The 15,454-nt window shown below is 29.9% G+C and overlaps 1 protein-coding gene across 5 annotated transcripts in view; it reads right to left on the bottom strand.

The window, feature by feature from the left end:
- LOC129944284 (integrin alpha-PS2) overlaps positions 1-11,359 on the bottom strand; it is a 100,706-nt gene extending 89,347 nt beyond the window's left edge. For 4 of the 5 annotated variants that reach the window (XM_056053629.1, XM_056053627.1, XM_056053628.1 and 1 more), the window contains exons 1-2: positions 10,819-10,955; positions 6,586-6,962 (exon numbers count right to left, since the gene is read on the bottom strand). In XM_056053629.1, the coding sequence (XP_055909604.1) occupies positions 6,586-6,788 (203 nt within the window). In that variant the 5' untranslated portion in view covers positions 6,789-6,962; positions 10,819-10,955. Of the gene's footprint in view, positions 1-6,585; positions 6,963-10,818; positions 10,956-11,343 lie in introns of those variants that run through there. The other variant, XM_056053626.1, reaches the window with a different exon arrangement.
- Between the last annotated feature and the right edge of the window lie 4,095 nt (positions 11,360-15,454).

Here is a 15,454-nt window from a genome sequence, read left to right on the forward strand (position 1 = left end):
CATTGCAATGCTTGTCGAGATAAAGTCTGAACTCAACTCCCAAAGAAAGAAAAAGTGATGAAGATTAAATACAACATAATGGCTTTTGGGTCGGGGGGAGCTCAAACTCATGCAAACAAAAATACCAAAACTAAAGCAAATGTTTACTCAAAAATGTATCTCTGAGAAAATTCATTCGGATGTTTACTTTTAGTAATTTTTTTTGCTCTTACTCTCTTTGGGTCTGGTTTAGTTTGACTAATTGCAATCAAACCATGTCATACAGGGTGATTCGAAGTAGTTTTTTATATAATTTTAAGTTAAAGTGGCAGATTTGGTATATAGAAAATTACTTAAATCAAGGAACTCAAACCGTGATAGTTCAAGGATAAAGATTAAGAAAATATTTGTTCATGTTTTCCTTCCAATGACTTTAAGCATAAACAAGTTCCACAATTGATATTCTTCTCCTTATATATTATTTTTTCTGTTTCTTGTTTACTTAAGCTTCCAATCCAATGGGATATGTATAAATTGATGTATACAACCATCAGGTCCATTCACAGGTAATAATAATGCAACTTTGTAGGTTTGTATAAGGTTTTCCAATATGAATATCACATTTTGAATGCCCCGCTACTTGAACAACTTTTGTTTTTAAACTTTGCTCTTTTGACATTTGACAAGAAAAAAATGCACAATTCTTGAAAATTAAGCGAGATAAGAACGCATTGACATTTTTTTAAATTCACTTCAAAAATATTGTAGATTTTGTAGTAACAAAATTAAAACGATTTTGGGATCAAAGTTGTAAAAATTTAAGTCTTTTAGTGAATATAGTAAAGTAAAGTAAAGTTTTTTGAATTCCAAAATAATTTTGAATTTTAACATAAAAGTTAAGTCATCTTTCAAAGTCATGAATTGAATTCCATTTCAAAAGTCAATTAACTCAAAATCAATTTGACTGCTGTCTCTTTGACTCTATAAAGTCATTTAAAACTCAATTTTGAAATTTAAAAGACTGCATTCAAATGATTTACTCTTTAAAACCCAGTCTTTTGAATGTTATTTATAAGTTTGTATTTGAATTGAGCTTTTTAATAAATTTGCCTACAAACAATACACATTTATATAATATTCAACAACAATTAGTTCCTTGCGTCAAAATTCAAATTTGATTTTTATTTAAAATTGATTTTTAAGTAACTTTAAGGACTTTATATAGTTAAAAAGACTGCAGCCTAATTGGGCTAGTTCAGGTGACATAAGGGATTTGAAAGTAAGACAAGTTTTAAGTATCTGAATTGAAAAGTTTACTGGACAGTTAGGCAAGAATGTCAAAATGACAACTGATCATATTTTTTTATTTAGATTAAAGCTGAACTTTATTACTCTATGATTTATTTATTTTCTGGACAATTTCATTTCTTTTTTTTTTGTGAAAAAAGGGTTTCTTATCAAATTGGAATTGAAATAAGTTGCCGTGGTCAAATTTACGTTCAAAGAATGCAGTTGACTACAAATGAAGCCCCTTATGTTGTCTGAAACTGTCCATTGACTAATAAATTGAATTATTTAAGTCAAAGTCATGAAAGCATAACTTTTATGTATAAGAAGTCAAAGTCATATCACGAATTTTAGCTTTTAATTTAAATTTTAAGTTTATTGAGTTTTAATTTACTGCCTGCAGTCAACAAAAGACTTAAGTTATCGCAACTCTGTAGTGAATCACTTTCTCGATGGGCAAAAATTAAACTGTTGGAAAATTAAGTGATGTGCAAAATCGAAAACTTGTTCGTCGTTGAAGAACAACTCAGAATATTTCTGCTGTAGCTTTGTCGATTTCCCGTATATTTTTGGACTAACATAGGTGTTCTACATTACACCGTATTTTGTATAATGGGTTCAGGCATAAGGCTCTTAAAGTTTAAGACTTTTAGACTTTTTCTTGTGCAAGTAAATGGCATACCTTTTTCTTAACAATAAAATAAACATACATTAATTTCTCGTTTTTACACGGAACCTCTTATTGGAAAACTCTTTAATTTACTTACACAGTGTTTTGTCCATAAACCAAACGTTTTTAAAAAATATATTATAATTGAATACTTAACATTATTAACTATTTTTTGTATTTCCCTATCTTTGAATTTTCCATCGCAAAAATAAGTCCATTATCAATGGAATTACCCTTCAAAAATAATTTTTCAAAAGGGTTAAACCAAAAGTATAGAGATACCATCAAAGCCTAACCCGCGTCACTTCCTTCACTTCTTACATCGTATTTTAACTTCATTACGCATAATGTAGATATGTAATTATTTAATTCCTGAGTCTTTTAAGGCTTTCCCATATTATTCAACCGCATTTTACTACTTTTATAAGTGAATATTTGGTTTCGCTTCGCTAATCATATATAAAATACAAACATAAATTATTTAGATACTCTCAAAAGGAATGTTTTTAGCCGGAAGAAGGAATATAAATTAGTTCCTAATGGCATGAAACTGTATATCACAATGATGAACCAACATTTTCCGGAGAGGTATGAAAAATGCATTAAAAAAGGGTTTTTCATTATTAAAAATGTAACCATGAAAAAGAATGCATTTTAATGGAATATGTATAACTTCATGGATAATTTATTCCAAAAAAAATAGGTGTATAAATAATAGAAGAACATATTCATATAACATATGTATGTACATATGTATTAAAATGTATGTATGAAGATGATGAAAAAACCTTGTAATTTTTTTTATTTTTGTTTAGTGATCCATAAAATGAGGCATTCGTTAAAAAGATGCATTCGTTCATAATTTAAGTGCAATAATTATGGTGATTTGTCTCACCTACTTTTCTTTTTTTTTGTTAAATTAATTTCGATGAATATTAGTATGAAAATAACAATTAATATTATCTAGATATTCTTTCACACAATTAGATTCATTAATGAGAAGAATGCATATAGGGTGCCTGGAAATAAAATGGTTTACTGAAAAATGTATTTGAAGGGGATTTATTTAATTTTGTTAAAAAATTGTTCCACTCACAAAATGAATTGGGATTGAACTGTACCGTTTGAATTAGAAATGCCTCATTTTTATTTCGGATTTTTATTGAGGGAGTTATGTTTTTTCAGCAATTGTTTTGAACACAACTCTATGCTTCGTTTTTTATAGAAGTTTTCAAAAGTGTGATATTTTAAGGTATGTATGTTTATTTTACAAATCAAAACTAATTATTTTTGACAATTGTACAACAAATCAAGTAAAATATCGATCAGATTTACAAAACGGGGGTTGAGAGTACCAAATTAGCACGGTTTATACAATTTTAAACGTCTGCTGCATATATTACATAAAGCTTTTATTACTGAAGCTAATTTCTTATAATATGTTCTTCAATTATTCCTTAGATAGATAATTGCTTATTTGTAACTTTAAAATTAACGGTAAAATTCATTTAAAAAGATCAACATTTTCTTTAACAGTTTTAATTTCTTGTTCTAAAATCAATTTGAAACTCAATCTAATAACTCTCGGTTTATATTTAAAATTTGGTTTCAAAAATATTGAGAACTCGAGAATTTCTTCAGTTTTCAAAATTTCCATAGAACTCACTGTAATTTATTAATGAGTTTAAAGGACTCTAAGTCCTCTCTCAGTCTCAGTTTCATAAAACAGAGTTCTTATGAATAATAAAATTCTTAAGACTTTTTCTGTTGAATATTTGTCAGTTTTTATTTAGCGGTATACAATTTAGTCAATGATTTCAGTTTATTAAATAAATTATCGATTTAAGTTAATTTTTGTTTTAATTTTTTGTGAATCAATTCAATTTCGAAGCAATTTGATTTTGATTAAAAGGGACATAATGTCCACACAGACGGATTGACTTCTTAACTATATCTTCTACCAATTTATTACTATTGCACATTAAAATAATTAGGTGACTTCAAATTCAATACAACAATATTACATGATCATTGATTAAACTCAACCGAGTACCAATTTTTCAATAAACTGAATCTTAGAGACCTGCTCTTTGTCAAGAAATTTGCCGTTTATCAAACTAAACTTTTGTCAAAATTCAAAATTTGAAAACAAAGGAAAATTTGTAATCTTCAAACTTGACATTTTCTTGAAAAATAGTGTTTTGAAAATTCATAATTCTTTTTAAAAATGTGTTATAAAATTCAATATCTTTGTGATTTTGTAACAGAGTTGAAGTTTTATGTCATCGTGTGTTGGTACTACAAAGATCTTGTTTCAATTTTTTTTAATGTTTGGGAGAACGACGATTTGGTGTTATACCTTCTTAAAATATTTGCTTCGAGGTTGTCTTTTTTTTTAATAAGCGCACACTCAAAGGAATGATACTATCCTTATTATATAGACACAATGTGAGCACTAGGAAAGGGAGAGAGGGGTTGAAAGGATGTGTCGGTGCACATTGGTTTTGAACTCCTGAAAATTGCAATGGCTGGAAAAGACAGAGTGTGGTAAGGCGTTTCACATTCGCATAGTACGGCTAAAGAACGAATCTCTGTACGTGACAGAACGACCGAAGTTGGGCTTGATGAGCATTCCTAGAATCGCGAGTATTACGGTTGAACTATTTAAGGGAAGGAATGCAACTGGCTATTTCTCTAGAGCATAACCTAATATATTAAACTACAATTTAAATTTAAATATTGCCAAGAGCTATACCTGCAAAATAAGTTTGTTTCCAAAAATGTAATTGCATTTAATTTTTCCAATTTTTTGTTTTGAAACTCGATATAGTGGTTTTTTGATTAATTTTTAATATAAAACATCTTTCAATTTTTGTTAAAAAATATACATATGTTGTACGCAGTTGTTTAAAATATATTAGTATACATTTTTATTTGATTTTCGTTAAAAAAGTTTTGATTCGTTTTCGAGATGTCGAATTTTGGAAACAAATGCATATTTAGTTTGAAGACCAAAACAAACATTTTGACGTTATCGATCATCAAATATATTTTTTAAACAATATGAGAGATTGTACATGAACATAAATTAATGAAATCAGTTTAGAGTTTCTGAGAAAATTTAAAAACAAAGTAACGGTACCCTTTTGGAGCAAGACATTTTTTTTATACTAAAATAAATTTATTAAAAGACGCATTGTCTTTGAGAAACTTCAAATTTTCAATTTTTGATAAAAAACATTTATTTTGGGATTTACTCTTATCTTTGATCTTAAAAAAAATGAAAAACACAGCTTTAAACCTTATTTTCCAAGTTTGAACTTAATCAATGTGATGGTTTAGACTGACGGTGCAAAGACAGACACACAGACAGACGGACGGAATCGGGGAACCCACTTTTTTCAACCATCGTAATGTCGTGTTTGATTTAGATCTCGAATTCGAACTTTTTTACAAATGCGATACTTGCACAAAGTTTCTATATAGTAAATTGTCACAAGTAAAATTTTCGTAAGATTAGTTTAAAAAAGTACGTTAACGCCTTGGTGGACCCCTTGTTTACTGTCATTTTTACACATAATAAGGTATACAAATTCACTCCCTATAAACTTTAAATGAATAATATACACCTTCTATTGAAATAAGAATTAAAATCAAACAAATATTTTAATTTCTTTATTAGTGGCCATATTTTTTTTAAATATATTTTTATTGGCTCTCGTCCAACATATTTCTGAATTATTATTTTTTCACTCAGCATTGACGTATCAGAACCTCCCTCTTGCATGCGTTAGAAAATGAGTCACACAATGTCTTCTTATTTATTTTTTTGAATAAAAAAAGAAATATATTCTTTAGATCTTTCTTAATTATTATTATTAATTTAATTCATTTTGAAAAACATACATTTATTTAGAAACCGTAACTTTAACAATTTCTTTTTTTATAAATTGCAAATTATAATTAAAATTTTCTAACTAATATTGTTTTGCGTATTTTTCAAATGCTCTTTAACTTAACTAAATTACAGTCAAAAGATGTGCATGCCAAATAGTATATTTAGAAAGCGGTTTATTAAAAACAAAACAAGTAAACGTTTCTGAAAGAAAAATACTTTGAAAAGTGAAGAGTAAAATCAAAATTCCAAAATTATAAAAAATAATTTAGTTATAACTTCCAATAGGAATTAAAAAGGGAATGGTGAATTTCAAAATGAGTTTCAATTTACAATTAAAAGAAATTTCTATTTACAATGTAAATAAAATAACTCGATCTCAGCCACTTTGTTACTCTTCACAAATTATAAAATACGAAAAGGAAAGAATTACAGCTTATTTTCTATAAAAGACAACATTTCATTATTTCTGATTATAAAAATGCCAACATTTGCTTCTTTGCTTCAAACCTTACATTATAAGAAAAAGTAAAAAGAGGTCAAAATTGATAAGATTCTTATTTTTCTTGCTAATTTTAAGCAAAATAATATTTAAACGTTAAGTTTCCCAAACTAAAATATAGGTCACAGAATGTGGTTTTTTCTCAGACTTTTTTTTAATAGAACTGAGATTGTTGTATCCACGATACAAAAATAAAACCAACGGTTTGACAAAATTAAATAAATATAGTAAAATAAAAAACAAAAAACTTACCATTTTGAAGGATATGAAGCTCCATTACCAGCACTTTTATATAATGCCACACTAAATCCAAACATTGATCCTCGATTACCATTGTGTCTGATGAAAGTCGGTAAATCCAAATTAAATCCTCGCACAGTCGATTGTAGTAATGTGAAAATAAGACACATTTTAAAAAGGCAAAATGCCATGTTTATGATTTCGTTTTTAATCATAATTTGGCTGTAAATTTTTTATAACATAAACACTGAATGTTATTAAGGTTCTTATTCGTTTTTATTTTTTATTTTAAATTTTATTTCCACGAAGGTATTAGAGTATTATTTGTTGAATTAATTATTTCTTAACACTAGGGCACATTTTTGTTTGTTTTCTTTTAAAGAGAGATTCTGGAATTAAAGGGTTTTGGTAATAATTTGGGCTAAGGAAATGTGTTGCATAAAGTTTTTAACTATTATGGCAACCTGAACACAACATTTTTTTAATTTCGACTAATTTAATATGCATATATAGACAATTTTTTAATTATTAAGATGAACTCCCGCATTCTATATTTCACTTCATTACCAACTTAGTGAAAAAAGGTTAATTTAAATAATTAAATGGGTACTAACTTAAGAAATTCTTATCGTTCCTTTTTAATGTTTTTCTCTTTTTTTTAAACATATACAAATTATCTTACAGAAAAGATAAGAACAAAACAATTAATGTCAAATGCATATTTTTTCGCAAATTTATCCTCTCAAAGAACCTTCTATGAGTTAGATACGTTCATAAGTACATTAATTTAAGCAAACATTTACTTAGTTCCACATGTTTTTGTAACAATTGAACTTTCTGTTTTTATTTTTCTTTTTTTAGATATTTACCGTCATTTTTATGAACAATATTCATATTCCAATGTCATTATTATTTACCCACTTAACCTTCAAACATATTAATTACAATAATTTTAAACTGCCCGATGAAGCGAAAAAAATAAATTAATTTTGAAAAAAATAAAAAAAAACAACAATTCTTGTTTTCTCAAACCGTCACAAAATCATTTGAGCGAATAATAGAGAATACAATACTTCGTGATCTTTTGGATAGATGTACACTGCGGTAATCTTAATTAGATACACACACAAATAAAATTGTGTAGCATACTGAGTAGTTAAGTAGTAGACTAAAGAATGTTTGGCAGGAAGTGGGGGAAGAGGGGGCGACTGATATATAAGTTTAATGTTTTCATACAAATGAAGAAGACAAGATCTTTTTCAAGGAAGGGTTAAATACCCTTCTTATCCCCCTTGACCCTTTTGAATTTTAGTGCATATAACTCTTTATTTTAAAATATGTTGTTTATAACAAAGTTTCTATGGCGTATTAGCGCTTTGTTTTTTAAACTTAAACAAATGTATATAAAACACTTTAAACTAAATTATTAACCTCTAAAAATCTTAATAATTCATTTGTAAAATGAAAGAAATATAGGATGTGGTTAAAACCAGTTTTAAATACCAACGAGAAGTTCAATAAAAATCCCTAAGAAACATTCAATAAATAAAAACTAAACCAAATATTAAAATTCTTTAAAATTTATTCGGTAACTAAATTCATAAATTCAATGAAAAATGTATTAAGGGATTTCTTACATTGAAGTTTCTCATATTTCATTTTTTTTATTATTAATTTTAAATTTTTTGAACAACAATTCTCTAAAGCTTAATGATTCATAAACAATTATTCACTGTCTCAATGAAATCCATCATTTATTGAGATAAGATTTTCGTTAATATTTGACCAGGAATATAATCTTAGTGAAGTTATAAATTAAATCAGTCCATTTTCATGATGAAATTCAGGTTTTTTCTTATAAAACATGGTCTTTTATTTTGATATTGAAAAAATGAATATGTCACGGTTAGGAAGAAGGCATTTCGCATTAACAACGGAATATAAAATCAGCCTAATATTCACGGATTTCAGGAAATTTTCAATGACCAATTTTCATTACTTATTTCACAAATTCTATGTTGATTTGATTGTGAAGCATTAACATAACTTTTTCTTTCACTTCCCCAAAATTAAAAAAAAAATCTAAAGGCTGGAATTGGTATCACTTTTTTATGAAATATTACGGCCAAAAAACTTTTCTTGTAAAATTATTTTTTTTCATAGAATCGGCACTAAAAACACTTTATTTAATAAGAATCTAAATATCTTTCTCTTAATATTTACACTTTTTATAAAAATTATGACTTGAATTTCCTTTTTATTTCAGAATGTTGGTGAAAAATGGGAATTCCAATTATAGGTCCATTTAAGGGTATTTGCTTTGTTCATTTTTATGAACTTTCACTTATTAGACATGTTTGGATGACCGTTTTTAAATAAAGGCAATTAGCAAGTTATAAGTGGAAAACAAATGGAAAGATATTTAGCAAACTGCTAACTAAAAAATTGTTAAACCCTTAACAATAGGTTGTTTAAAATGTTGCCTAATTGACATTAAAATCATACCAAAAAACAAAAGTAATAGTAAATTAAATTTAACAACAAATAAAATTAAATAATTTCAAAATGCTATAACCAATCGACCTCCACTGTTAAATATTATTCATTGAGATAGAAATGTATCTCCAACTTAATCAGAGAACAAGATTGTTAAGAATATAGAGAACATCATCATCTTTTTTATGATATCACAAAACAAAATAAAACACCAAACAAGAATCTACAGCAAAACAAATAAAACCTACTCATCAAAGCGCAAACATTATACTATACATATTTTGTACTTCTAATCAGATATTAAATTCTGTCAGTTATTAGATTCGCTCCAAAACCGTTTTATATTTTTCCAAAGATGTTGGGTGTCTAATTAGGTTGCCATAATAGTTAAAAAAAGATGAAGATTTTATTTTTTTTTTGGTTAAGAAGATATAAGATATTCCGCAAAAGATAAAATGATTAACCACAGCAGCACTTTTATAGTGATGCTGCTCTCATTTTTTCTAAATTTCAATTCTAAATGATGTAATTTTTTGTTTATAAATGTATCTTATAAGTTGTAGATACATTTATTATATACACACAATGCCAATGGCTAATAAATTAATAAAAATCCATCTCTTATAATGTAGGTGTGTAACGGCAGCAAGGCATATGGGGGCTTTGAGGTGAATATTGAAGTAGTCAGAGCACGAGTGGATGTGATCTCATAGGTTGACGTTGGCGTTGTATCATATCATTTTGTATAACGTAGCTGAAGTTCGATGCGATCAGCATTTTTATTATTTATTTTTTTCACTCACGATCATCGCGCAAAATTTTGAATACATTTTTTACTTTTATTTTTAAACTTAAATTTTCACTTTGATTTCTTGTCACAGAACAGATGGTCATACATTTTTTTTTCTTCTTAAATTATAAACAATGAATGAGACCACAAAAAAAAATTTAAAAAAAAAACGCCAATCAATCGTGATCAACTTGAATTTATAGGCATAGGGAGTATATCTACTTTTTCAATGAAGGTTATATCTATATGTAGGTAGATCAACTATCCGCACGTCATTATACAAATTTAAAAAAAAAGACACCAGCTGTTTGGAAATATTCAAAAAATAACCACAATTGCAATTTTAAAAATTGAATTTAACACATTAATTCACTAGTTAAGTGTTAAGTGATCGTGTAAGCATAAATTGAAGTCAACGCGACACACCGGGAAATATATTCTATTTTTGTGTAAATATGTACATACATGAAAAAAGAAACTAAACAATAATTTAAATTTAAAAAAATACATTAACACCAACTGCAGTGCTCAGGCATTGCTCTTTGCAGTCTATGAAGTTTGAATATATACAACAAAAACCAAAAGATACACTTTGACCCGAAATAAATAAGAACTTCACACAACCCTTTTTCGTTATACGAGTATCTTATTATAATTTTTTATTTTTATTTTGTTGTTTAAGTTAACATTAACACAAAATTATATAATCAACACTGCGATGAATGGAAAATGTAAAAAGAAATAAGTGGGAATAGGTAATTTCTAAAAATATCTCAAAGATACTTCTTTTCTTTTTATTTTTTGTCAATACATATTTCTTTTTGATTTGATTTTTTTCAAATAAGACTAAATTCACTTTGTGTCTTAAAATATACTTAAGACTTCAATGTACACATTAATTAAAACCGCACTTATAACGATCTTTAATCGCACATATATACAAATCTAGATGTAAGTACCTATATAGTAGATATAGATTATTACTACTAATCTGCTAAATACAGTGATTTAGCAGCGGCAGCAGGAAGAAAGAACATCTATTCGCCGCGAGATCTCAACTTTAACTAAAAGACTAAACGTCTTTTTTAAGAAAACAGAAAAAAAGTATCTTTAGAATGAGCGAGAGTATAAGCTATGTGGTTGTCGGTTGTCGGCGGCGCGTCGTCGTACTTGTACTCGTAGTCGTAGCGTAGTGCCTTAGCACAGTGCCATATGGATAGATGGTCTTGAGATTGAGATTTGAGAAGAAAAAACAACAACAACAAGTACTTCGAAGAAATAGACGATTTATTCTCAATTAATTCAGATTCATGAGAGTATCTAGCAGATACTTTGAAAATTTACAACCTACTCAAAAATGTAGTGTGATAGTAGAAGAATCTTAAGCGAGTAAGTAGGAGTTCGAACTTAATTGTAAGAAGGTGGTGTAATTTTGAAGGTCATCGATCTATGATCTTTTAAAAGAAAATTAATTCTAAACAAACCGTTGTATATTTAATTAAGATACGCGAATTAAATTTATTTTTACTTTCGATTTGAAAAAATATCGCAAAACGCGTTGTTAATTATATTTTGTCATGTGTGATGTGACGACAACGACGATTCGAATGCGAATGCAAGAGCAACGTTTAACAGCAACAGCAGAAGCTAGCTCTAGCACCACAGTCCACAGCACAAGTCCACATCAAGTACAACACCACTACCAACCACCATGTCCATGCTACTGCTGCCATGAGACGGATTCATTTTTGACTTTGTCGTTATTGTTGTTGATGGTGGAAAGGAAACGGAAAGGCTCTTTGGCGGTTAATAAATGCTTTGAAGATTTTTTTAACCGACGAAGAATTGATGGATTTATGTTTGAGTGTTACAACTTATAAGTTTGTTGCGAAGAGAGTTGTTATCAATTTGTTAGATAGATTCTTTTTTTGAGTTGCATTCGAACAAAACACAACAAGTTGGTTGTGTGTTTGATGGGAATTTATTATGAATGAGAAGTTGGAGAGTAGAAGCAGTGTTGTTATATAGAAATCAAGCAATTTTAAAAATATAATTATTTTAGTGCATTCATGTAAAATTTCATATAAATGTAATTATTATTTACCGTTAAATCTCTATTTAAACAGAATCATAATGGCAACTGAGACGATGATGGTGAAAATTGAGCATCGCGCTGTAATTAAATTTCTCGCTAAGCAAGGAAAAAGTCAAAAAACTATTCATGAAGAAATGGTGGCAGTTTACCAGGGTTCCGCACCTTGATTATCAACTGTGCAAAAGTGGTCAAGTGAGTTCAAGAGAGGCAGAGAGAGCATTGAAGACGACCCCCGCTCCGGCGCCCCGGCTAGTGCTTGTACGGGAGAAAGCATCAAAGAAGTCGAAAAACTTGTTCTCGAGGATGTCCGAATAAAGGTGAAAATGATGGCAGAGATCACCAAGCTTTCGACTAGTACCATTCACACCATCCTTCATGACCATCTTAACCTTTCAAAGGTCAGTGCAAGGTGGGTGCCACGAATGCTCACAGCGCCTCAGAAAAAAGTGAGAATCGCATGCTGTAGAGAGCTTTTGGAGATGTGTAGTGAGAATGGGGACGGTGTTATGCATCGGATTGTTACTGGGGACGAAACATGGGTTCACCACTATGACCCTGAAAGCAAACAAGAGTCCATGCAGTGGCATAAAAAAGGAACAGACCCCCCAAAGAAGTTCAAAGTCACTCCGTCTGCCGGGAAGCTCATGGCCACAGGACGGGGTAAACTCGCAGCGGGTGTGTTGCGCGAGTTTCCAAGGCTGCTGTGCGAGATTGTGGTTTTGAAGAAATTCAACATCCACCTTATAGTCCAGACCTTGCCCCTAGTGATTACTTCCTGTTTCCGGATTTGAAAAAATGTCTTCGTGGAAAAAGATTTTCGGATGATGAAGAACTCAAGTCGGCAATAAATGGGTATTTTGCAGGGAAAGAGGAAACTTATTTTTTTGAGGGTTTAAAAAAGCTTATCTCAAGATGTAACAAATGCATTGATGTTAGGAAGATTATATTGAAAAGTAAAAACAATTTAAATTGAACTCGCATTTTCCTTCATATCGATACCGAGAAAATATTGAACGCCCCTCATAAATAAGAACAATAGTTTTAAGACAGATTTAGTTTCTCTATTTTAAGTTTCATTATTTTCATCACTTTTTCTTACCAAAATATTTTTTTGTTGGAAAATGAAAAGTTAGGCTACAATGCGACCAACACTCCCATTTGTCGAATGAATTTGCTCATCTAGCGGAATTTAATTAAAAAAATGAGTAGCACAAATTGATGCGAAAACAGGTTTTACTTGCAGCCTAAACCTTCTAATAAGCGAATAAGAAAAAAATTTTATGTGGGAAGCATGTAAAATAAAAATAATTAGTCTTGAAGTTGCAGTTGGTGATAATTTCACTATCAATTGGCTCGCAAAAGTAGTTTTGGTATTTTTTTTCTTGTGAGTCCTGTGTATGTTTTTTATAAAAACTTTTGATTTGTGTTATTAAATACGATATCAGTGAACTGAAAAGTAAGTAAAATTTTTGGTTTATAGGATGTTTACATTTTTATTTGGTGGTTGGGATAAAAAAAAATAGGTATTTTTAGTAAATTTTTGTATTCATGAGAGAAAAACTTTATGTATTTCGGGTTATTCGGTTTAGTTACTATATGTATTTGAAAGCCTGATATATTATCTATCATTTAAAGCTCTAAAGTGCTGCAGAAGAGTTGCGAAAATATTTTTTTTTCACATTTGAAGTGGTGTCAAAAAAAAAAAAATTTGGCTAAGTTGTGTTCTGACTTTAATATTAGTTTTGTTGTGTCCAATGTCGTCTTTTGTGGTACGTACAAGTCAATGTTTCACTTTTATGGTGCGTTTAGGCTTTTCACATATGGTTTTGTTTTTTGAAATTTTCAGAATGTCTATCGAAATCACAAAAACACAAATTTTTGGGGTTTGGATTTCCAAAACGCGACGGCAAAGTTGTCTGCTGCTCATCCCTCTTCCACTGGTGCTGACATGGCTATAGACACTCACAGCCCTGTTGTCGCCAGTGAAATATCGAATAATCTGGTGAAATTACCTTCTTCTTGTAGTGAGGCAGTTGTGAAGATCGGCTCCTCTACTACCACAAAGAGTAAACCTCTCAACTCATCAACACCGCGAGTCGAAAATAGTAGGGCTGTGGTGCCAGGTCATTCTACCACCAAAGCCAAGAATCCTAAAGAAGGTATTGAGGGAGATGGGTGAAAGCTCAGACCCTCGCCAAGGCCTACTACAAGGACTACGTAGTGCTAAAAGGATTCTCTAGACGTTTGGTGAACAACTAGGCGCTCAACACGACGCGCAAATATAATGGACCTACATCTTCTTGGCTAAAACTAACGTAAGGACCAGCCAAGACTCAACGTCGAAGCGACAAAGGTCTATGGAGGGTAGTGTTTCCTATACCCAAACGCCCCAAAGTGCTAAACACCAGCACTTTTTTTGACCCTTGTAAGGCAAAAATGTCCTTCAGTGACAAAATGGTAGTCGCTATTATCCACAGAAGCCACGTGGATGGCACGATCTCTGCCGAGAAATGGATATTGACCAAAGGACAGCTAGCCTTCAGTTTTGTAGAGATCGTGTCTGACAATCCGGGACCACCGCCCATCACAAAAGATGGCGGTTGGCAAGAGGGTCTGGAAAGATTTTCACTTTCTGAGTTCTTGCATCTTTATGTTTGTAGTGTTCTTCGTATTTAGGCAAACAAGGACAGAAAATATTATTTTTGGAAAAAATACGTTTCTAAGAATTTCTAACATTTTTGCGTAAACTGCACCACCATCTAAACGATGGTTTTTTAGCTCTTAGATAGAGTATATTTGGGAAACATTTTCAGACATAAAACATAAAAGAACATTTCTAAGCGGTGTCCAAAAACTCATCTTATCTTTATGTTAAGTGTGCGACACCCCCCCCCCCCCCCCCTGACTAAAAGCCTGCATCTGGCCTTGCTCAAAGCCTTCTATTTATAGGTCCTGAAAAATAAAAAAGTCTAGAAATACCAAAATAAGTAATTCGAAAAATCAGACCGCTTACAAAAACTTCCTACGCGAACTTAAAAAAACGCTTGTTTCTGAAAATGGAAAAAAATGTATACATTATTGTATATTACTGTTGAATTGCAGTTTTTTTGTATACAAATAGTTTTCCTAAATGACGCCAATCCAAAAATTATATGGAAGCATTACGGTATTTTTGAACGAACGAACTAAAATTAAATTGATTTTGAGTAGAATCAGTGAAGGGTTTGTTAAGTGTAAAATGTGATACATGTGGAAAAGTTTAAGAAAAATATAGATTTTGTATGGTAAAAACCAACATTTTAAATATGTTCAAAATATGCGCTAAAAAGGAAACTTGGCCACACTTTTAACTTTCCATTGGTGCCAACTGAAACGTTTATTTTTCAAAAAGTATGTAATCAATAGTTGAAGTATAAGTTACTTTTTGTCAAGGTATTCGAAATGTTAGCCCAATTGAGTGTTATATTTAAAAAAGGATTTTATATGCTTGTTGAAAAGCT

The sequence above is a fragment of the Eupeodes corollae genome, chromosome 2 (genome assembly GCF_945859685.1).
Source record: "Eupeodes corollae chromosome 2, idEupCoro1.1, whole genome shotgun sequence".
NCBI lineage: Eukaryota > Metazoa > Arthropoda > Insecta > Diptera > Syrphidae > Eupeodes > Eupeodes corollae.